We start from the raw sequence: 25,824 nt of genomic DNA on the forward strand, positions 1-25,824 counted from the left end.
CGGTGGCAAGACTTTTCATTACTAAAATAAGAATTAGAGTGAGTTATCGGAGTATTGACCATCTTTGCTTTTTAAAATCTTATAAAAGTTTGCAATATTTTGTATTATATTTTATTTAAAAAACGAAAATTACCTTCTAAATTAGAAGTTCATTTTTTTAATTTTTAACTCAATTCAAAACATTTTTTTTGTTGTTGTTGTATGCAGTTTCCAGCAAACTTTAATTAATTTTTTTCTATTTGTGAAAATTTCTACGTTATTTAAAGGTAATTTTTATTATAGGCCTATAGACCTAACACAGCATTATTAATATGATTTTGGAGGTTACAAAACTTTAAAATTACTTTAAAAAATGGAAAATAATTATATCATTTGATTTCAAGATATTTTGTATACCTTAAAAATAATTAATTCTATCCCGGGATTTCCCGGGATCCCGGGAAACAGTTCACTTTTATCCCGGGATCCCGGGACAAGCAAAATACCGGGAAATGAGAAACCCTAGTATGTATTTTGCAAACACAATGTATTATACTTATTAACTAAAAACAACAATGATCCTACAAATTTATGCTCACGATAATGATCAAGAATTGATACAAATGATATTGGACAGGTTTGGGCTAAAAGGTAGAAAGATACCCTAATACTAGAAATTACAGAATTTAGTCACTATTCCTGCTTAGTTGGAAAATACTCCATGAACAGTTACAAAAATAGTTGGATTAATGATTTTTCCTGCTAACTTATAGAAGATATTTCAGGAGTTTTATTTTCCTGCATTAAAGATGGTCCTTATAGGGTATCTTTTTAAATATTTTAGGTGGAGAGGCAATTGAATTACACTTTAATGCCATCGCTTGAGCATATAGCTCTTGTCAAGATAGCTACTACATTGTGGAACCAAGACAATATTAGAGCTTTAACAGCAAGGTTCTATTTTCGATCATTAATTCTCAGCGAAAGACAAAAAGAGTTTCAAGTAATAGAAGATAAGGTAAGAGAAAAAGTATCACAACTTTCACAACCAGAATCCCTGAAAAAGAAAGTACTAGATTTTGTTAAATCAATAGGCCTGGAGATATTAAAATGGAGGGAGTATCAAGATAAAAACTGCTACCTTGGTATAGATCTGCCAAATAATCTTTGTTGAACATCACAGGGAACAGTAGATCAAAAGAAAACAGCAGAAATATTAATTAAGGATGAGAATTTAGATTTTACCAGACGCTATAAATTAGCATGTATTTACTACTTAGAGAATGATATTCCGACACTATGGAACAAAATACCTGAAAATCGCAGAAAGTCTTTTTATAGTGAGGAAGACCCAAGAAAGGTTAGGCAGCAGGAATTAGTGGTTCTTTGGACATATGATATAAAGGGAGAAGTGGCTAGGATGGACAATATGATTAAAAGAAGATGGCAGCATAGGTGTTCTTTTTATCAATATGCATTTGAATATGCAGCAGTTGGTGGTAATAAAGTGGCAACTGAATATTTTTTGCAAAAACTAACACCTAGGGAAAGAGAAGAGTCCTTGCTTAAATAATATTAGGGCAGATTGAGGAAAAAGCAATGTTACGATCCAACATAAGTAAAGATTTAGAAAAATATAAATGTAAAAATGGTTATATATCTGATAAAAAAGCAATTAAAATAACTAAGAAAACTAAAAGATTAATTAATTTTTTGATAAAAATAACCTTTCTATAGTCAAGGCAGATAAATCACACCAATTAGTCATATTAACGAAAGAAGAATTACAGAAAAGGAAAAATGAAATAGCCTCATCTGATGAATATGAAAAGTTAGCAACAGATCCATTAAAAGAAATACAGAGCAGCCTTACAAAATTAATAAAGAAATATAAAAAGGAATTTTCAAGTCAGCAGATAAAAAATATATTAGATTTCAATAACATAAGACAACCAAACTTAAATTTAAGAGTTAGGACTCATAAACCAGATAATACGTGCATACCTTTAGTAGACTTTAAAAAAACACTCTTATATAACTTGGAATGCTATTTAAAAAATTATTTGCAGATAATTGATAGATCAGCATATAGTATAAAGAATACAGATGAATTAATTAACGGATTGCTGAGAGGTAAAATTAAACAAAGTCATTGTCTTATGAGCCTTGATGTAAAGTCTATGTATCCATCCATAACATTGGAAATGATAAAAGAAACTATCAGCAAATATAAAATACTAGAATATATATTATTTCTTATAGAATTCATATTTAAACATAATAACTTCAAAATTTATGCAGATTTCTACCGACAAAAAGTGGAATATCTATGGGATCAGTTGTAGGACCCAAATTAACTGAGATCTGTATGAAACCAATTGATGAAAACATATCACAAGTTCCAGGTATAGAGTTTTATGCTCGTTATGTAGATGATATATTAATCATATTTGACTTGCATATAATTACACCCTATGAAATTGAAGATTAAGCAAATAAATTGAACAATAACCTAAAGTTTACCAGTGAATTAGAACAAAATCAAGAGAAAAATTTTTTGGATGTCACTATGAAACGTGAGAAAACGCAATTGTAGTTTCGTAAGTATGAAAAAGTCATGTAATACAGGAAAAACAGTTAATTATAAATCATGTTGTCCTACAGATACTAAGAAAAATGTCTTCATTATGGAACTGAGGAAAATATTAAATAGAACATCTCTACAAGAAGACAGATAAAGAAATCAAACAATTATTTAAAAAGTATTTATTAAATGATTATCCAAAAAGTAAAATCTGTAAATGGTATAATTCCTTTATAAATTATAGATATAATGTAAAAAAAACCATATAAATAGTAATGTTTATGTAAAAATTCCTTATATATATATAATCTTTATAAACGATATAAACTGGTTTTTAAGAAGTTCTCTATGTGTGTAGTGGCCAAGCAGAAAAATAAACTGTCAAATATGGTTAATGTTATAAACACCAAAGGACAAAACATGATAAAAAATCAACTTGATGTTGCAGGAGTTGTTTACAAATTGTCATGTACTTGTTTACAAGAGAAATCATACGTTGGAGAGACGGAAGGAAGCTTGAGACATGCCTAAAAGAACACAAGGCTGCAATTCATCTAAAAAGACAGGAGTCACCTTGGTACCAGCACTGCAGTAATTATTATTGCAAAATTGATAGGAATAATGTAAAAATATTGTATAGTAGAAAACTGTTTTAAAAGACAGGTTATAGAACATTTTTGTATTGCTGAATATGCAAATTTGATAAACCAGAATGTCGGTCTGAACGTAGATGCATGCTGGGAAAGAATTACCAGTATAAAGTGAACGGGTTGATTGTTGTCAGATTGTCCACTGATGAGGCTATGCATTTGGAAGTTTTTAATCTAATAAACAACAAGAATTTGGTTTTGGTTGAAGTATAATGTCTTTTTGTTAATCATTTGCTTACTAGTATAAATCACTTGAAATTGGTTATAAAAGAGTAATTTTTTACTTGTACTTTTAATCTGAGAAAAATTTTATTATTTTTAGAATTTACAAAAATTTTTTAGGTAGAATGATGTGTCAAGATAGCTACTACATTGTNTTCCAGCAACTTTTATGTTTTAAATTTATTTTTATCTATTTATACTTATTAATGTTTTGCACGCGTGTATAACCTCATATATATAATTGTACACGCGTTAATTAATTTTATTTATGTTAATAATTAGTTATCGAAATCTTCAGTGTAAACTATGTAATTTCCTGTATATACCCGGTAATACTTAGTGGCACCGGGATATGCCATATGGCATATTGATCAATAAATATCTGTATCTGTATCTATATCTGTATGTCAGGCCCCATCCTCACCACCCGGCAGCCCCATTGTGGACCTGGCCGAACCCATAACAGGCTTGCATAAAGAGGCCCTCTTAGTGCCCACAGGGCAGAAAGAGTTAAAATGAAAAGTAAAAAAATGACCAGACTAAACGTTTGTGATGCCACAGTTTATAACTTTGTTAAATTTCTTCTGATTTTAATTTGTAAGAAAAATTTTATTATTTTTAGAATTTACAAAAATTTTTTAGGTAGAATGATGTTTAAAACATTTTTTTACAATTTAAATTTGAAATACTGGTAACCCCCGTTAAACACTGGAGTTACGTTCCAAAAAATTGCCGTGTTATGCGAATCTGTTATACGAAACAAAGAACTAGTGCAAAAAGGGGGATTAGGTTCCAAAAATTAAAAGCATGCTGTTAAATCCTTATTTAAATTGGATTTATTATTCATTTTTTTTCATAGGTAAAATACTTATTTGGTAAAATATTTACTTAAATAATAGAGGATTATTCATCCTATATGATGATCTCAGCATGAGCATCATCAACTGGTAACAGTTTTTGGGTGCGTTCATTAATAGCGGTCACACTGCAATGGGAGTGCGCTGCTGTTTGTGGGCATTTAGGAACAATGGTGAAAGAAAGATAGCGGTGCCCACACTATCGATAGTATCATGATGAAGGAATCTATAATTCTAAAATGAGCTTTTAGAGGCAAAAGAAGGGTCCCAATTGTAAAATTTAACCATTAAATGGATTATTTGTTGAAAGAGCAATCAAAGTAGCCACAAAAACAATTAAAATGCTCATGTGGAGTTATGCGGAGGTATAAAAGAACGCACCCTTTGTTACATTTCATGTTGTATGAGGGTTTTACCCAATTTCTGAACCACGTTAGAGTGAACCCATGCTATAAAAGCATTGTGTTATACAGGGGTTACTTGTACTTAAAACATAGCCTACAGTTGGGTGGGGAGGGACAGGGCCTGACTTATCTGGGACACACCATTCCCCAAAATATTCTTGTAGTTTTTTTTACCTGTCCAGATTTGCTCTTAGGTCTTCCGGTGTGGTTGGCTGGCAACTTCCTCAGCCATCTAACTGGCTCTAATTGTTTTCCATTAAGTGTAATTTCTGATAGCCTTAAAACAGTAATTTTTTTGGATTAATAATGAGTAGGGAAGAATACACACAAAGTTTAAAAGTGCATGGGTTTTAATAATTTAGAAAAACTAAATTAGAAAAACTTCACATTTTTATATAATTCTAAAAATTTTAGAAAATTGCTGATAAAATCTTTTTTAATGGAAAAAGGTAGTATTTAGAAAATGGATATCTTTAGAATTTATTTAATCATAATTTCATAGTTTCTTAAATTTTCATATGATTAGTTATACTCAACTGAGACAATTATATTGAACTTGATAATAAATGTAGCACACCACTTCTTTTGCCAACTCTGCTTCACTGTTTGCATCTCTGTCCTCCATGTTTTTTCTTTTTTTGTGGAAACAATAAAATATATGAAGAAATAATTTAATTTTTCTTCTCCAAAACTTTGGTTTGAAAGATTACATTATATCAATATTGGCACCATTAGATTCTTTATAGTGTACTTCACTGAAAATAATGTGAAACAATGCTTTATTTGTAAATATTAATTTAATTTCCTATACTGCATATATAAAATACTGTATTTACTGACATATAAGGCAATCTCGCATATAGGACAAGGTATAACTTTAAAGATCGAAATAAAGAAAATTAGATTTATTAATACAATTCTAATTTTATTTTGTTTAATTACAAATAAAGTATTATCAAATGCACATAAATGCACACATTGTCCTGCAAAAATTACTGGCATTTTAAACTTTTAGGAAAAATCTTGTAAAATTGACAACATAATTTGTTCATATAAAGCTGGACAATCAGGAACTTTTTTGCCAATTTTTAACAATCGAATCTACTCTCCATCAAATCCACACGTACAAGTTTCTTTGAATTCTGATTTCTGAAATAATTATGTTTTCACTTGGAAATGGATTAAAACTTATACCGATTGGGCTTTCGTGTGATTTTGGAATTTCAGTTCAGAATTCAATTCAAAAGCTTTGCTTTTCCTATTGCTATTCATCTTTACTCCTGACAATACACAAGAATGATTCAAATGACCCAGATAAAATACTTTTGTTTTTAAACACCAGACAGTGAGCATCTGAAAAAAATGCAAATACATGATTCACAAAAATTATTGCAAAAATGCAAAGAATCTTTTGCTAGTGCATATAGGATGACCTAAGTTTTTGAAGCAATGAAAAATGAATAAAAACCTCATCTTATACACAAGTAAATATGGTATCTTTTTAGTATATTTAATAAATTTTTCAAAGACATTTAAATGAAGAAAATATTTAATTTTATGATTTTATTTCTTGTTTTATTTTTGTTTAGTTGAGAATTGCTTAAAATAATTCAGTTGTAATAAAAATCTAATGGAATTATATGAATTCTATAAAAGCTAAGTAAACCTAAATGAAAGAAATAATTCTAAACATAAATCTAGTAATGATTTCTTTATACAAATGGGATAGAGTCCAAAATAATTCTTGGCATAAAATAATAATTACCAGTAAATGAAACCAAAAATCTGATATGATATGAATATTTAATGATGATTGCATTATTAGAAATAGTTTTCTAATACTATATATAGTTAAAATAATTGAAAATTAAATTGCTGACATAATCTTTCTCTTTCTCTCTCTCCCTAGAAACAATCTTTATTCCAAAGGAAGACAATTGATCTAAATTTATTTTTATTCCTAATTATTCTTGAGCATTTACTGTATTTTGTTTTCTTGTCTATACCTTGACTTTATCAAACAATGCTTGTCTTTTCTATTCAGCTTTCTAGTAATAACTTTAGTATATCTTTGTTTTAATATGTAACAAAATTGTCTTTGTTATGTGTTAAACTTGTGTTTGAATTTATTTGAATACATTTAAGGAAATGGACATAATAAAATAAATATCTTGATTATGTGAATTAAATATCCATAGTTTTATTAATTTCTCCTGATTAATATGAAAGGATTGGAAGAGGCTGTGGGAAGACAAAGGATGGAAGGTTCTGACCAATAAGGTATTGGAATATGATGATGATATATATGTTTTAAATTATCATAATCATTTTTATAATCATAATCATAAATTATCATAAAGATTTTTACAATATGATTTTTTATATTTACTTACATGTACTAGAAAGAGAAAACAACTATATTTCAAAAATTTTGAAAAATGCAATAATAACCTCAAACAGCGATACACTTCAAATATAGTAATTCACCATGGTTTAAACATTCAATAAGTAATAATTGCCAAATAAAAAATACTACATACTGAAAAAGATACCTATAAAAGAAAATTTAATGAACATATAGAGATTTTAAAATATCCTACAGATAAACTGGTTAACATCTCAGATGGCATGACCATCAATTTGCAATGGTACCGAATAATAGAGGGGGTATCGTTGCATCAAATATAATTAGTATTATAAAATTCATTTAACAGTAATGTAATCCTTTTTTGGGTCTATGTACTTATGTGAACATTACAAAAAACTTTTAATATACTTGTGAACTTATATGAATAGGTCTTATACAATATAAATATTGTAAGTAAATTATACCATTTTTACCAATATTGTATTATACAATTATATCACACTTATACAGTACTCCAACCGTGCGAATAAGCCAATTTATAGTTGCCATCACCTTTGCAGCCTGTGTATAAAAGCCGAAATTCCAGTATCTTAAACTGATTGTAATAAGTATAAAGTAAGATTTATTATTTATTGTATTTTAGGATTATATGGAGTATTTTTATGTTTTTGATGTGTATTATAGAGGTAATGGTTGTTTTTAATGCATTTTTAAGGTTTTATACTTGTATTTATATGGAAAACATTGAATGTGTAACAGGTATCAAATAGTTGTTTTCTATTTCTAGTACATGTAAGTAAATAGAAAAAAATCATATTGTAAAAAAAAATCTTTATAACAACATTGTCAAGTCATACCCTTGTTTTCAATAGTACTGAACCAGGGGCTGTAAAGTCACAGTAGCTCGAAATGCATATGATGTATAATCTGTTTAAAAATGTGCTACAATAAAGTCTTGAGTCAATTGGCCTGGGTGTGGCTGTGAGAAAAATCAACTGAATCGGATTAAAGTGATTTTATATACATCAGTATTATACAGCACCCATACTACGTGGATTTATTAATAAATTTCAAATAATATTATGATAGAAATTGATGAGTTTTCTTGAAATTATATAAAATATTCATTTACAAAATGATAGCATACATTTAGTATTTGAAAATGCTATATTCTGAAGTGCCCTATTATAAAGATAACACTGTTTTAAAATAAGAAAAAAGTTTTAAAGTTTGAAACTATTTTGACAGATATTATAAATAACAAGAATGTAAGTGCCAACTGATTCAATGATATACAAATTTATAATCACTAATAAAAGTTTTAATATTTTATTACTGATGTAATCATTACTATTGTAGTAAAATAAATGCATTAAAATTTATTGTTCGTAGTCTCTTTAGACATTAACATGCAATATTTCATCTGTGTAAGGTATAAATAATTTATCTTTCAACTGAAACATACCTGTCTGTTTAGAATAGTTTAGAATAAATTGTTTCAGTTATATTTTCTCTTTAGTGAAGTAATTCTCCTGAAAATGAGAAGTAATGCTCAAAAGCATTTAAGAATATATTTAACATGTCAATGTAATTCCAACAAAGTATCATGTTGTACAGATTTGATTATATGTTGCAGTTTGAAAAAAAGTTAGAATTTTTTTAAAGTTTATATAAATAGAAGAAATACTAAACTAAAGTGAAAATCTCTTCTCTATACTTTTTCATATCTAAGGAAAAAGTTGCCTTCACCAAAGTCTCCTGATGGAATTGAACTCTGTTTTGATGCTTCTGTCCACTTCAATATGCAAAATTCATTTTAAAAATTTCCTCTGGCAGTGACAATAAAAATATAGTGTTTCTTCTATTTTTATGAGCTTCAATTATATTTATCATTACAGAGTTTTATTACTTAGCATTTTGCTTTAACATACAATTACTGGTGACTTAGGAACATTCCTGAAACAGTAATCCCTGTTAAAATTTACAATTAATTATTATCTATGCCCAAGAACGGGATTTGAAGTGACAATTTTGTGAACTGAAAACAACCTAGATAAACCATGGCAAACCAACATCAGATAAATTAAATGTGTTAAAACTTTAGATTGAATGAAGGCATGAAATGCTGAAATTGCTTCAAAAAGTATTTTATAAAAGATCAGAAATTGCTGTAAGTGTAAGGTTTAATACTACTTTGTACATATAAGAAGAAAATAGAACTATTTAAGGAAAACCAAAGTTTAATTATTGGAGAAAGATTTTTGTACTTTTATTTGAACAAACTTCAGCTCATGGTAATATTCAAAACAAATGCAGGATACATAGTGTTCCCAAAGATTTTGAAATTAAAACTTACCTATAATGTATAATTTATTTATTGCATATAACATTACACATTCAAAACTTATGTATTGTAGGTTCATTTTGAATGTTATTTTCAGCAGAAATGGTGTTCCCATCTCACTAATTAAGTTAGAAGGGTTAGTGTGAGCTGAAGTTTGTCCAAATAAAATTCAAAAACAGTTAAATTTTATAAAAGATGTATGAAATTTATTAACTGTACGTATTATAATTATTAAAAAGTTTTATGTAAGTTAATACTAACATACATCTATTCATGTTTTTACTTATTCTAAAATCATATTGACTACTTTAAATTTTTAAGATATTTCTGAATAAAAGCATTGGAAAAACAGTCACGTATCTAAAGGAGGAAAAAAATTAATAAAAAAAAAATTTATGAAAAAGTATATTGTTACATTTATATTTTAGGTTGTATTATTATACATTTTTTTTTAAGTTATTCTTCCTGAGAAAATTTATATTTAATACATCTGTTAGATACTGTTAATTCATTTTTAAATAGATTATCATTTAGTGATAAAATAATAAAAATTTAAAACTAAATTTATATTTAGTTATATAAGCAACTACAATAGATTTTTGTTAATTATATAAGACTGCCATAATAATTTAAGAATGAAAATGTTTTTATGGTTATTAGATTAATTTTTTTATGTAATGTTTAACTCTTTTATGAGTAGGTTTACTTGTGTCTCCCTCTTCTCCATGGGTGAGTTAATTTTTTAAAAATGTAACATTAATGAAAAAATTCATACCTTGTCTTTTAATAAATTAGGAAATATTTTCTTCTTCTGATTGAATTGTCTTCAAAAACTCCAATTATTCAAGAGGAGACAGTGAGTTCGAACAACTTCTAGATGCCATGTTTGTCTTTATGCAAGAAAATTCTAGTCTAAATCTTACAAAACTTACAAACACCACATGGAAAAAAATTTTCTAGACCTTTCAATAGATGCCCCTAGCTGTCTGCAACATTTCATGTTTGCCTGTAAATGCATAAGCATTGCTATGAGACAAACTTGACTGTATATATATATATATACATCCTTACTTGTACAGCCCACCAATCATATCTTGTATATTTACAAGAGGATTTATCAAAGGGTTAAATGTTAACAATTTTCAACTCTTAATCGTATTCATTAATTAATTATATATAAGCCAATATTAGTGCTTAACATTTAAAGAAATGATTAATGCCAATAAGATGAATGATATACATCAGTTATATCACTTACTTAAGAATAATCAGAATAATTCTCACAGACTTTTAGCAATATACCAATAACATATTGTTTATATTATTATTTTACAGATAATTTTATATTTTTATAAATTTTTCAAAGAAATGTCAATTTAAACAATAACAACAGCTGTAGTATAATTTATTACTTTTTCTGATTATAATATGCTCTGTTTAAATACAGTTGTAATTCATTGTCTACATATTTATGTATTGTAGAAAATTATAATGTAATACTTTTATAATGGAAAGTTATATGTTATGAAGTGTTATAATTCATTATAAAGAAATGGTGAGTGTTTACAAAAACATTATGTAATGCTAGGATCTCAACATAGGATAACTGAGTGATTTGTTTTTGTTTATGAAGTGTTGCATTGCAAATCCTACTGTTTATGTTACTGCTTTGTATGTTATGTATGTAATTAGTAAAATAATGGAATGTTCAGTATGCCATGCTATGTAATATTTCTTAATTATATTAAGATGGATCAGTTGAGGATATAATATATATATATATAATTTTCGGGGTAGGTATGTACAATAGTGTTATGAGTAGTGTTGGTAGTTGAAAAGTATAAAAATAGCATATTTATAAAACAAAAAGTATTCACTTCTATGTAAAAGAATTATCAGTATCATCTTTTTTATAACAAGATGTAATCTATTTTCTTATTTTAAGAAATACAAATGTTAAGGTCAATAAAAAGTTATCAATTGGAAGAATTTAATTATGATATGATATATATATTCACAACCAAGAATTAAGATTTAGAATTAGAAGTTAACTAATGATTTGCTCTACTTTTAGTATATGAATGCTTATTGGTTAACTTCTAACTCTAATTTTTGATCCATGATTGTGAATACATAAGAGTTAAACTATAGACTTTGATTGATTTGCAAATGATGGTAAACTTTCTTATGTAGGCATATAACAATTTGGATACAGTTATTCATAATTTTTTTTCTATTATATATTACAATAATTTTTTAAACTTAAAACAATTTCATTTTAAATTTTTCTGTTTTCTTTATATATATTTTAAACATTATATAATGTTGTTTAAACTTACTCAATGTTCACATCTTAAAAGTTTAAAACTTTATAGATACTTTATTAACATAACTGGTGTATTAATAATGTACTAAAAATTTAACAAATGCAGCACTTTAACATTTAATAAAACTTGTTCTTATATGAATAAATAATCATTTTTCTGTTTGATAGTCAGTCATTGGTTTGTACCTTGTCAGTGGGCTGGCCACATGGAGTTTTCTGTCTTGTCTGTTCTTGTCTTTAGTTGGTATATCACATAAATATACCAACTAAATAAGGGCTGGTTTCTTGTAAGTTCTCTTTGGAGAACCAAAGGAAGAGTCCTCCCTTTGGCAGATCATCTTTACATTGCAGTGCCTTGTACCATTAATCTAATTCTTTTTATTTGAGAAATTGATTTAAAAAGATAAAAATGTTTCTTCATTTTATTTTATTTCTTTTTATGAAATGCAAGATCTGTTCAATATTGCATTTATAATTCTTTATATTATTATTAGTTATAATTCTTTTGAATTTATCATGGCTTTTTCTTTCATATAATAGTTCTTTTATAATGTGATATGATGTCCCTTCATATCATTCATAAATGATCTTTCATATATAAATGTAATGAACTAGCATTATAAAAATCTTAATTTAGAAATGTTTTGAAAAATCAAGTATTAAAATATTATATGCTAATATAATTTATCTCTGGTTATTAATCAGAGCTAAATTATATTATTATTATTATTATTTTTAATTAAATTTTTCAGTATCATTACTGAATACTTTTGCATGTATTCTAAAAACTGTACGTTGCCAAAATCATGGAAAGTTCTAAAATCATTGTAGTTGCTAAATCAGATTTATTCAGTTGACAGATTCTTTGATGGTTTTCTGAGTGCAAATATTTTGAATCTATTGTTTGGCATTGCCTATTGCCATCTTTGCTTGTAAAAAAATTTAGTAAACATTTAAGGTTTTAATAAAAAGTATTTTTTGTATACATAGTTCTTAGATTTTATTCGAGATTTACAAGTAACAGTTTGTCTCAAAATCTAGTATACTTGATAAAGTTACCATTAAAATATATACAGGTCTTTGCCAACTGCATGGATTGTGTTCTAAAAAAATGGTCAATACACTGTTGATAATATTATGGTAGATAAAAAGAATGTTGTTTTCAGCATTTAAATTACATAAAGAAAGCATTAATTTTTGTTATGTTTTAAACTGTAGTGTATATGGGAGAGAAATCATACTTAATTGATGATAAAAACATGTATTTATTAAAAATTGTGAGTACTTTCAAAGACATATAGCCTTTGACATCAGGCAAAAATCAAACACAAACTTTAAAACATAAGAATAGAACATAAACACATATCTTTTTTAAATTCAGTTAATGCATGGGACTAAATATTCAATAAAAATTGGGACAGTCTAATAAAAATGTGATGCATGCGAAATTATCAACAAAATAAACGCCCATGTGAAGATCTTTTAGAGTGTCTACAAAGTGAAATGCTTAAATAATTCTATCCATAAGTAAAGAATATCAGTGGTAGGGATATTACAGGGAAGTGATGTGATATAAAGATTTTCGCGTAAGAATAGTGTTATTTTGTTATTGCATCATCTCAGTAATCTAGTATTAGTCCAAAGGGACATGTAGCCATGCTCTAATACTCTTTTTGAAAGCTCAATTGTTAGTTTATTATTGGCAATATCCTTTTGATGTTCTGCCACCCAAACTTGCAATATTCTAGATGTGGCTCCAATGTACATTATAATGTTCTTCCTGAAACCAGCTGCTGCAACAGAATTGTGTAAATCCCCCATTTTTCATATACACAACACTGTCCTTATCATTATGTGCAATTTTTAATAAAAACATGTTTTTAACATCAGTTAAGTGTGATTTCTCTCCCATATATCATTCCAGGTGTAAAGTGAATATTGTTTTTTTAACTATGGTGTAATTTATTGGTAATCAAAAATATTAAAAAATATGATAATATAAAAAAGTTTTTGTAATTTTATCATTAACTCTGCACTCTGCACAAAATGCATTATTTCAAAATAGTTGGGAAAATTGACAAGTTATATATATATATATACTTAAGCTTATAAAGGAAAAATTGTTTACTTTTGAAATGATATAAAATATGTTCAGCCAAATTTTTTCTTTAATAAGGATCTTCCAAAATGAATGTTTTTTGAACTGCAAAACACAAAACACCTACTCTCTTGCAGAGTTCCGGTTTTTGTTTATGGCACTTTCTAGAAGTAGTAGATGACAAAATGTTTGAATATAGACTGGAGATGAAACTTGAACAATTATTCTATTGACTGGTGTTTGTTGCATACTTCTTGCATAATAATTAACATATTTTCAGTAATTTAAAATAGTAGCATTCTTTTTGGAACATCCTGTATTTAAATTAATTTACAGAATTATGCTAAGATGATCAACTGAAGATGAAAATGCATTTTATAATTGTATTTAATATATAATAAAATGTATTATCCTACACCATAAATACATCTTAAATCAAATTTAGGATTTCATTTGTATTGTTATTAATTCATTCAACATTATTTATGATTAGTGATGTGCCGGATATCCGTATCCGTATCCGCGGATATCCGAGGGAAAAAAAAAATCCGTATCCGTATCCGTATCCGTTACTTTTTAGCGGATCTTTAACGGATCTTTTATCTTAATGAATTTCATTACTTATATGAAATTTTAAAGATAGGTAGCAATAGCACATTCGTCATTTACTATCGTAAAATATTTCCATATTACACTACTAANATAGAAGAGCAAATGAAAATAGTTTATATGATATACAGTAAGTGAATATTAATTGCTAGAAAATAATTCCTGTGTCTGAATAAACAGGATGTATAATATTTCAAAGATACAAATTTAAAAATAACACTGATAAACATTCACAAATATTCTTGTTTCTAATTGTATATCACCAAGAGCTAGTTTGCATCAGTTTACTTGTTAAAGGATTAAGATTCTAGAGTGTTAGCTCAGCATTTTATTTGTTACGTGCTATTAATCTAATGTTTGATATTATGCTCTTTATCTCTTTACCTTTTTAAAATTGTCTTTTTACTAAACAAGAATTGTTTTGTAAGAATTTGTATTTTGTTGGATAGCATCATTCTTATTACAGCAATCTGAAAATGGTATTATTATAAAGTGTGATTGAGTGTAGAAAGAAATGCTTCCATATGGTTGACAATTACAAGGAAAATTATATTATTATGTTTAATAAAATATTATTAATAGAGAAGTTAAATATTTTTAAAGAATATTTATATTGTTTTTATCATAATCTAACGAAGGAAAACCTTAAAGTGATCTTATTATAATAATATTAAGAGACCAAATATATTAATTCAACACTGTAGTCATGCCAAATATCTTTACTTAAGGATTGCACTGAAGTTAATGATGAATTACTCTTACATACTTCATGTATTATAAATCAGTTTTTATATTGAATATGATTTGTAGTAATGAATTATTTATTATAAGGTTAATCTATAACTATTGATTGTTCCTTATTCTTACAGATGGTGACATCTTACATTCCAATAATTTAACTAATTCCTAAGGTAAGTTATATCTACTTTTTTCTTGTATTAATCTCATTCTTTTAATCAACTTGTTAATATTTATATGCAATTCAAATAAAGAAAATAGTAAAATAAACTTTCAAAAACTTGTCGTCATAAATATCTTAAGTACTGCATATGGGAAGGATTCAAAAATATACTTTTAAGAATTTCATTTTTATAAAAAATAAACTATATTGAAAATATGCTTACTATATTATCAAAGTTGTCATATAAAACTACAAACTACTTGAATTAGCAGATTAATTTTGTATTTAATAGTGCTCACAGAGGAAAAAATATTTGTTTGAAATATCATAACAGTTTATATATATATTAATAAAAGTATATTTATGTTATACTCACACTTGATCAGATTCTGAAAAATCTAAACTTAGAAATCTGCAGTAAAACTCCAATTATCTGAATTAATTGGGAACTCAGGTTGTCTAGATATGTGGAATATCCAGATAATTGGATTTTTGCTTAAAATAGTCTCTTCTTTTTCTCTTCAAACACACTGTTTATGAATATCAGTGTATGTATTTATGTACCATTACAAATAAACTAGATGGGTAAATGCACCTTCAAATGAATATAGTTTATTTTCTATATTTATAGGGAAAAAAATCACTTTTTATGCATATACAGTACATATACATACATGCCTGTTTATTTATTAACAAAGTCAGAGGACAGTCTGGATAATTGGATACCTGGATATGCATACTCCATTGTTTAATATTGTTTGACCTTGCTTAGATATTATATTACTGCTAATATTATCTCATAATAATAATTCTGAGAGAGAAGATTTTTAATATCTTGAATATTATGAAAGAGAACATTGTCCATACCATAACCTTCTAATCTTGATTTTCTTCTAAGAAAAATTATTTGTTTACAGTATTTTCTGCTTTATTATGCAGTATGCAACCTTCAAAAAATATCTAGAATTACGTCTTTGACAAGATAAGAATCAATTTTATTTTATCAATAGGAAATGCAGATTTTGTTATATGGCTGTATTGTTTTATTTATCATTTGCTGTTGTTGTTGTTGTTGTTGTTGTTGTATATATTTCTGTTTCACATTATTCATTGTCAGTTGATAAATAAATCTTTTTGTAATTAGTTATAAGCATAAATTTTGCTGTTCTCTTCAGCAGAATTTATGCTTATAACTAAACTAGCAGTGACTTATTCATTTCATTAAAAGAAATATCTTCAGTCAAGATTTGACTATCTTCAGCTTACGATCTTACGTTTAACAGTTTAGAATAATGTAACATATGAGGGTGGTTTCTTTTCAAGCTCCAATGGTCCATAAAAAAGATAAGTGTAAACAACAAAATGAATTTATTACCAAAAGTTAGGTACTGTACAAACATGGTTACTTTTTGACATAATCACTGTGAAGATTGAGGCATTTGTCATATCTGTGGATGAGCTTTTCCATCCCCTTAGAATGTTGCCACCAGTGAATTGAGATGACCTTAAAAACGTTGTTTTGAAGATTGTCATTAGTCTCAAACCTCTGCCCTGCTTGCCACATTTTCAGTTCAGGGAAGAGGTGAAAGTCTTCATATATTAAAAAGTTCCAAGCTGGGTGGAAGTCTTCACCACCTTTAAACACCTAGCATATAGCAACTTCCACCTCTTTCCCAACCAGAAAAAGTTACTAGGAGGGCAGAGGTTCGAGACTAATGACGATCTTCAAAACAACATTAGGGCCTCATCTCATTGGCAGCAACATTCTATGACAAGGGAATGGAAAAGCTCATCCACAGATATGACAAATGCCTCAATTTTCATAATGATTGTCAAAAAGTTACCATGTTTGTACCTAACTTTTGGTAATAAATTCATTTTGTTATTTACTCTTTTTTTTTATGAACCATTGGAGCTTGAAAAAAAAACAGCCTATGTAAAATATACAAATTAGAACACATTCAAAATTAAAATTTTAAGCAGTTACAAAAAATTGTGATGTGTAACATTCACTTAAAGCATATAGAACAGCTAATTTGCATTTACTTAGAAAAATAAATTAAACTGAAAAATAGAAATTTGAATTCTCAAATTTAAGTGTTAAGAAGAAAATAATACTGTGAAATTATTTTTACAGTATTATTTTTTTTACTATAATACTGTAAAAAAACAAAATCAACAGCAAATGACCTCCTTTAGTAAAATTTTAATTTGTCAAAAAAATATTTGATAGTGGATAAATGGATTATAAAAAAATGAATCAATGAATTTATTAGCTTATAACTGAAATTTAAAAATTAATTAATTTATAATAATTTAAAAAATGATTGTCTACAAATTTTTTAATGCATTATTTTATTTTTATTATTTATATTTTCCAAATTTATACTTTTAAAATGTACTGAATCAGAAATCATATATATCTGAAAAATTCAATATGAGAACATTAAAATTAGATAATTAAATTTTATTTACATAAAAATCTTAAAAATTTGTATGATATTAAATATAAATTTAAATACTTTGAATGAAATCAATAATGTTATCATCAAATTTCAGCAATTATTAATGTTATTTTTATAATAAAAACTTTTAGTGTTAAAGAAGTTACAAAAATAAATGAATCAATAGCTAAAATTTTCAAATAATTATTGCAAGTAGTTACAGACTGTAAATTAAATTTTATAACTTGACATATTCAAATTTCTGTTCAAACTCAAAGTTGGATTTTCACTTAAGGTAAACACACTTATTTCTAAAAGTCATAAAAGTATCATTTATTGAACATTTTCAAAGACATTTTATCATCATCTTCAGAATATGTTAGTAACATTTTAAAGTTGTAAAGTGGAAAACACAACATTAAAGTAACTTAATAACCTTTTTATCTGACAACTTTGAAAAACTAGTCATATATTTTATCATCATTAAAGGATAATTTTTTTAAAACTTTTAAAAGTAATTTAAATTATTAACTGTCATTTACAATAAAAGATATATTCATTAAAGATTTGAATATGTTTTCTTTTTTAAACATTTACACAGTTTAATAATTTATCTTTTTCAGATAAATTATTTTGAAACTAAACTAGTCATTCCTCAGGATATACCTCCAGTTATGTCAAACTAGTAAGTTCATTTTATATCTTATATTGAATAACAATGGTTACTTTAATTCTAAAAGCTTACTTAAGAATATATCAGTTACACAAGCTATAAATTTTCAAGTTCCAGATCGAGTAGATATTATAACCAGTTTACAGAAGGGTCCGATTCATCTACTCTATTCAGAATGCATGAACAATATTGGGCCACTAAACAAGCCATATTTAAAAGATTAGGAAAGAAAAATGATGATTGTATTATTGCTAGTGATTCTGAACTTGATTCTAAGCTTGAGGTAAAATTTTTGGCATTAATTTCTGTTAAAAAATTTGTATATAAAATTATTTTTATTTTTAAATTAGTTATTTCAAGCAGTTGAGGAATCATGCTTTAATTTAATGAGAGTTTTGGAAAATTATCAAGATAAATTATGTGGTAAGGGAAATGCATAACACAATAAGAAATAATTATTACAAAAAATACATACATTTTATACTTATGCATGCAAAATACATACATATATTTTATAAAATTTACGCCAGCTCTATCTCAAGAAGAAAATGCAATGGGTAGATTTCTAAAAGAATATGGAAAATGGGATAAAACTCAAGCTGGCAAAATGATGACAGCAACTGGAAAAACTATGAGTTATACTGCACAACAAAGGTTAATTTATATTTTTGATTATATTCAATAATCAAATTCAGAACTTTCTTGTTTTACAATCTTGTTTTTCCAATAGATTATCCTTGCGAATGCCTCTAGTGCGTTTATACCAAGAAATAGATACCTTTCAATTCCGAGCCATTACTGACACATTACAGACTGTTGAGAAAATGGAGAAGGCAAGAACAACATATCGAGGAGCTTTAATGTGGATGAAAGATGTTTCCCACCAGCTTGATCCAGACACTTGTAAACAATTAGAAAGATTCAGAAAAGTATAATAATTAATTAATTTAGTTAATTTAATCTACAAAGACTACAGTGTTTATATACTTTCTTCAGGTTCAGGGTCATGTGAGACACACTAAGCAGATATTTGATAAACTTAAAATAGATACTCTTCAAAAAGTAGATCTGTTGTCAGCATCTAGATGCAATATGTTTTCACATGTCTTAACTAGTTATCAAAATGCACTTCTATTATTTTGGGAGAAAACGGCTCATACAATGAACACAGTAGCTAAAAGTTTTCGTGGTTACCAGCATTATGAATTCTGTATGTTAAAGGTATGTTTATTAATTTTATAAAATAAAAGATAATGTAGCAAGTACATTAATCTGTTAAATTTATTCAGGAGCTTGCAGGGCCAAGCAAAGAGCTTGTTGAGGCCACAGCTAATCAGGAAAAACTAACGGAAGAGGAGGAGGAAGATAGAGATATGTATGTTATCAGCTTATGAAATGTTACTTTATTATGTTGATTTAACTATATTGCATTTTTTTAGGTTACTATTTTTTGACTCTGAGTATCATGATGATGTCAAAGAGGATTCTAGTCAGGAAAAAACAGAACCTGTAGAGAAAACCAATGGTAAAGAGAAGGTGAAAAAAGATGACGACATTCCTCTATTAATTTTAGATAAAGAATCAAAGGATGATAGAGTTCCTAGTAATTCTGAAAATTCAAGTATAGTATTTTATTTATTTTAGTTTGATTTTAATTTAGAAATAGAATATTTTCAACAATATCATTATCATTTGTGGTTACAGAAAATGATGTTGACCTACTTACGGACAATCAGGCCAATAACAATGATAAAGATGATTTAGCATTTCTTAACAACATTCTGAGTAATTCATCAGAAAACATTCCTTCTAATGAATTAGAAAATAGTTTTGCTCATCAGTGGCAAACAGCATTTGGTGCCTCTAGTACAGAAAAATCTGCAATAGAAAATGAATTAGAATCTTTACTTGATGATATGCATAAATCTGGCACCACTTCTGAACCAAACATTCCTAATTTTTTACCATCACAATTATTAGAAATGACATCAGGATTTTCAGACATGGACTTGAGTTCTGCAGGTATTATCTGTAATTAAGTTTGGTTTTTCTTTTTAATTTACAGGTTTTATAAATTTATTTTATTTTATTTTCCAAAAGCATTGATACCTGTTCAGCAGTCACAGAAATCTGACATATCCAACAACCTTACAACTTCTAATTCAAAACCTACATCTTCAACCTCTAAACAAAAACAACCAGCGACAGCTGCATCAAAAAAGGTATCACATTTTCAATAGTTAAAAATTATGCTGGGTTAATACTAAGCTTTCACTTAAATTTCTCTATATAGGGAAAAAAAGACATTTCAGCATGGTTCAATTTATTTGCCGACCTTGACCCACTCTCTAATCCCGATGCCATCGGTAAAAAGAAAGACGACGGCGACGACGATCGGAATTGTTAATTGTTATAAACTTCTATCTGGCCTTCTAGTCATGTCTATAAATGCATTTATTTTATTTAAGGTATGTTTATGCTTGTGTGCCCAGCATCAAGTATAGACATTAATCTTATTGATTTATTCATGTATATGCATAAATTATATACAGATTTATCCATGTGTTTTATTACTATCAGTATTGGGAGTGATGACACTATTTTAATTTTAAATTCAGTTGTGTTAAATATCATTGTTTATATATTAAATATTTTCTTATTTTATAAAATGTAATATGAACGATCACCAAAGACAAAATTTTTTATCGGACGTAGAAAGTGTTTAGTAAAAGAAAAATTACTCTTTCTTGTGTTATTTTTTGATGGAAATATAATTTTTAAACTGTTTGTTAGAGTTTTATTTATTGTATAAATTGTTATTTAACATTTCTCCTAGCATTTTTTAGCATTAATTTTTAGAAAAATGATACCATGAAATGAAACACTCAGAAACATACTGTATAGATTACATTGTGAAGCATGACTTATCTAGATTCTATTTTAGTTTTTCATGGCGAGTCTTGGTCTATATGAGAATGAAGTTGGATGAAAAAAATGTTGATAGGTTGAACTTCTTTGGATAGAACAATGCAGATGTTAGGAATTTTCATCTTATAAAATAGTTCATCAAGGTTTTTTTTTTTTTATTTTTACTTTACTGGCTGTTATATATAAGAGGGAAAGTATGGCAATCAGTCAAAAAATGACTCCCCCAAGATTTTTACATTTTTGGACTTGAGACCTTAAAATGTCAAGAAATGCAAAAATTTGGGAGTAATTTCTGTATGTATGGATGTTACTGTGTGTAGGGCATGGTTTTGTTCACCTTCTTTGAACCTTAATAACACCTGTGCTTTTGGTCGAAAATTTCTGAAATTTTGCAGGGAGGTTTATTAGGGGATTAATGCTATTAAATTTTTGCAGTTAAATGTTATGAGGTCAGGGAATAATGGGGATTGTGTATCTCCAGTAGAGTCAGCCTTAATGACGACTTTACTAGTTATTAGCACTTACAAATGTTTATAAAACCCACCTGTACCCTCAAAATTAAGCTTTTTGCCATTTTATAATAATAAAAACGTTTTATGTTTTTAACTAATAAAATATAACAACAGATGATGTCACCAAATGTTTCCAGGAAAGTTTAAAAAATCCAGCAACAAGATGTTTCTTTTATTTAATTATATTTTTTTATTCTTCTAAAAATGAATGGGTAAAATACTGTTTATAGCATAATAGTAATAATTATATTACTGAGAAAATTTAAATATTTATTGGAGTCTGTAACAAAAGTTTGGATTTTTGATATTTTTTTATAATGTTTATTTAGTGTTTGTGTACAAAATCATTCATGTATCTATTTGTGTATGACTTAATTTTTAAAGAAAATTTGAAAATAGGTAGTATTTGTGATGATAATGACTATATAGTTTTAAACTGTAAAAAATTTTGGAAATTTCTGGAACAAAATTGATTTATCCCTTAAATGAGATAATCTGCATAAGTGCCTGCTTATTGTGCATAAATATTCAATCTACACATAGCATCCTTTAAACAGGATGATACACCATTCTTTAACCATTTCAAAAAGTTAGTTCTTATACGCTTCTAAATTGAACAATTTATTTTAAAGTATTATATACAATACTTTAAAACAAATTTAAAAAGTATTATCACATTGTGATTACTGTTTTGTCACCTTTAACACAACAAAGTCCAACTTTACACTTGTAACATTTTTCCTGTACCTTCATTAAGTACCACATACACCAAATTTGTATATTATTTGATTTGATGAAGTGACACTTTCCATTTTTTGAAACTATCTACTGATCATTGGTTGTCCTGTGGCTACCATTTCTGGTCTGTTTTTATGCTTTATGATGTAGTCAGCAATCAGTTGAAACTTTAAAAGTGTGTGGTCTTATTTTATGTGCTGAACTCAATCTATAGAGTAGCCACAAATTCTGTACATCAATATGGAATATAGAATGTGGTCACCGCTACTTCTTACATTGAATATTCATTTATATTTACTGTTGTTTTGATCCTTTATCCATGCATCCCCATTCACTTGTTACATCTTAAGACGAGATTAGACTGAGGAATTTGAACCTTTTTTCAGCATGTTGAACAGAATAAATTCTGTAAGAATGGCATTATTATTGTCATTTCATCTAACTGGAATAATGATATTGTCATCTTTCTGGAAATTGTAAGTACCTGTACCTATTTTTTATGCATCATTTATCTGGACACTTCTATGCCTTAATTGTGCTGACTGCTTCATCCATGTGCAAAAGGAGAATGAAGTAAAAAAAATTGTCTGAAAACCATTTGTTAAGTGATCCAACAAGAAGAGATGAGATTCTCATCACAACAGAACTTCCCAGGGCTAGATTAGGGTCATAAGTTGCCAAGGCACCATAATAAGACTCAAACTAGAACAGGTAGCCTAAAGTTGTGTTTAGACAATATTTTTCTGTCCAAAGTGGATGTGTTTGTTGAAACTGCACTATTTTGAGCTGTGCCTTCTGTAGAACAATGATAGTTTCATTCACACTCAGAGATCTTGCTGTAAAAATTATTCATTTAATATGCATACAAATGGTGTATCCTTGGCTATGTTATCTTTTTTACCAAGCTTGGTGTGTAAGCTAAATGTAGAAGTCAGAATTTCTTTAAAGCTCTGTTTACTTGGTATTGTGTTTGAATTAGTATCATTGAACCTGTCTTCTTGTTGCTCTCAGAATATTTTTATAAGGGAAACAAAAGTTTGTTTCTGACATATGATCTATGATTTCATCATAAAAAGAATTCACATATGTAAGTTGGAATCTCTCCTTGTTAAAAGTAATGCATGTAGTTATCTGGCTGCTGAAATTTTGTTTGTCTTCTCATTTCCATTTAGTGAGAATTTTCTTTTTTTGACACTTCCTTCAACCCTGTTTGGTAACTCCAATTGCTTTTTCTCATTCCTATGTAGTCTTAAAGTTGCTTCTTCAATTCCACAAAGCTGATTTCAACTCGGATTAACAGAAATTCCTCTTCCATCTTCATCATTAATCCAATGGGTTTTGGAAAGCTGAATAAATATATATATATGTCACCTATCATATCATTAGTAGAATTAAGTTGTAATTTGTCAAGAATTTCTTGAACATGCAAAGTCTTCAATAAAAAAATGTTTTTATACTTACTCTGCAGTAACAGCAGTAACTTTGTCCTACCTGTGGGGCCAAGCTACTGCTTGTAACTTGGTCCCACTTGTTTGTAACTTGGCTCGGTATTACCTGTGGGATATTGCTTCGTATATCATAAACAAGTTGAATATAACTAATAAAATTCTTATTTGTAATATGTTATAATGAATGACAATTATTTCTAATATTTTTAACTTGTATTCAGTAGATCAAACCATTACTCTCAAACATAGGAGATAGCACTTCTGTATTACAACATGCTGAGATTAGTGTCCCATTTCAAAAATGAATGGGTTTAAATTAGGAAAATAGCAGCCAATCTATTTCAACCTATTCTATGATAAAATTATTTAAACTGGTTTTTAATCAGTCATATACAAAAACTATTTAGAATCATAATCACTCTTGAATTACCAAGAAAGCATAGAAATAATAATTTAAATTATTTTATACAGTCATTGCTTTCTTTTTTTTTGACAAACTTGAATTAGGTGGGATATCAAATGGTAAGTGGCTGACTATAATGTATCATTTTGTCAGCAGTCAGAGAATTTTTTGTTAAAGTGGTGAATGTCCTTTTGTCATCAATGAGCATATAGATCTTCAAGTTTGTGTGATTAGTGTCATAAAGTGGACCAAACATTTCAAAGCAGGAAATACAGACCTTGGTAATCATAGGAACAGTCTTCTGGTATCTGAGGAATTTTCTGAAATGTGGAGTAAAGGTCTGCACTGATTGATACCAGAAGACTGGTCACACAGTGTTCAGCAAAAGTTCAAGAGATCTATTTGTCTGGTCTTTGAATAATCATTTGAGGGTGTGGCATGTCACTGTTTGCATACTGCAAGACAAAGTACCAAAGGGATGTTTCAATTGCCAAAACAATAATGTTGATGAAGGTGTAAATTTTATCGAAAAATAAAAAGTTTCAGATTTAGATTTGTTAGTAATTTAGCAATTTTGGTTAGTGTGTCGACTAACCAAAATTGACTCTAGTGTTTACTAATTCCAGAAAGTCATTACATAAAATCTTCTGTAGGGTCAGTATTAAGTTATAAACACTAGGTATAAAACAAAGCAAAATAAGTGATTTCTTTCAAAAAACTACGTAATTGAATTCAAAATAATATATAGTAAAATAAAGTTTCATCAGTGTGCTGTAGATTGCAATGAAAGACTAGCAATTGTTTTTAAGAAATTAACAAAAAGTTAACTTTTTTTTCTTTTGTACTGTAGCAAATTGAAAATACTTTTTAAGTATTTATTTTTATTCTTTCTCTACCAAGTATGAAGTTGAGTATCTGAAATTGTTTCAGATAACTGACACTTTACTCATTTTCCTTCTGCAGAATTTTCATGTAAAAAAAGAATTGGCATTTTATTATTTTTGATACAAGCCTTGTATATATACTGATAATAAGTAGCCAATGGTTGAGATAGTGGAGACTAATTTTGTTCCTTGTAGTAGAGAACAGACAATCAAAGTCCAGTGATCTGATATAGATATGCTAGGCCCATTCTTTGCCACCCAATTACCTCCAAAAAAGGCCCTTAAGTGTCCACAGAACTGAATTAAAATGTACATATTTTACTTGAATAATTTTATATAAAATTAGTGACAATTAAATATATTACATTTTATCTTAAGAAAACAGCTAAAATTTTGTTTTGAATTTTCTATTATATCAAGTAAGTAATTTACTTGTTAATCTTTTTATATAA

General features: G+C 27.5%; 1 protein-coding gene across 2 annotated transcripts in view; it reads left to right on the top strand.

Annotated features, from left to right (window-relative positions):
* LOC111624305 (islet cell autoantigen 1-like) overlaps positions 1-21,175 on the top strand; it is a 36,106-nt gene extending 14,931 nt beyond the window's left edge. The window contains exons 2-14 of one of the 2 annotated variants that reach the window (XM_023367120.1): positions 6,926-6,976; positions 15,311-15,352; positions 18,410-18,471; positions 18,571-18,742; positions 18,810-18,882; positions 18,990-19,113; positions 19,190-19,388; positions 19,456-19,680; positions 19,749-19,834; positions 19,899-20,080; positions 20,164-20,481; positions 20,560-20,681; positions 20,753-21,175. In XM_023367120.1, coding sequence (XP_023222888.1) covers positions 18,461-18,471; positions 18,571-18,742; positions 18,810-18,882; positions 18,990-19,113; positions 19,190-19,388; positions 19,456-19,680; positions 19,749-19,834; positions 19,899-20,080; positions 20,164-20,481; positions 20,560-20,681; positions 20,753-20,866 — 1,626 coding nt within the window. In that variant the 5' untranslated portion in view covers positions 6,926-6,976; positions 15,311-15,352; positions 18,410-18,460 and the 3' untranslated portion in view covers positions 20,867-21,175. The remainder of the gene's footprint in view (positions 1-6,925; positions 6,977-15,310; positions 15,353-18,409; positions 18,472-18,570; positions 18,743-18,809; positions 18,883-18,989; positions 19,114-19,189; positions 19,389-19,455; positions 19,681-19,748; positions 19,835-19,898; positions 20,081-20,163; positions 20,482-20,559; positions 20,682-20,752) is intronic. The other variant, XM_023367119.1, reaches the window with a different exon arrangement.
* Positions 21,176-25,824: the final 4,649 nt, after the last annotated feature.

Source organism: Centruroides sculpturatus, unplaced genomic scaffold (assembly GCF_000671375.1).
Source record: "Centruroides sculpturatus isolate CEXI.00-Female unplaced genomic scaffold, Cexi_2.0 scaffold367, whole genome shotgun sequence".
NCBI lineage: Eukaryota > Metazoa > Arthropoda > Arachnida > Scorpiones > Buthidae > Centruroides > Centruroides sculpturatus.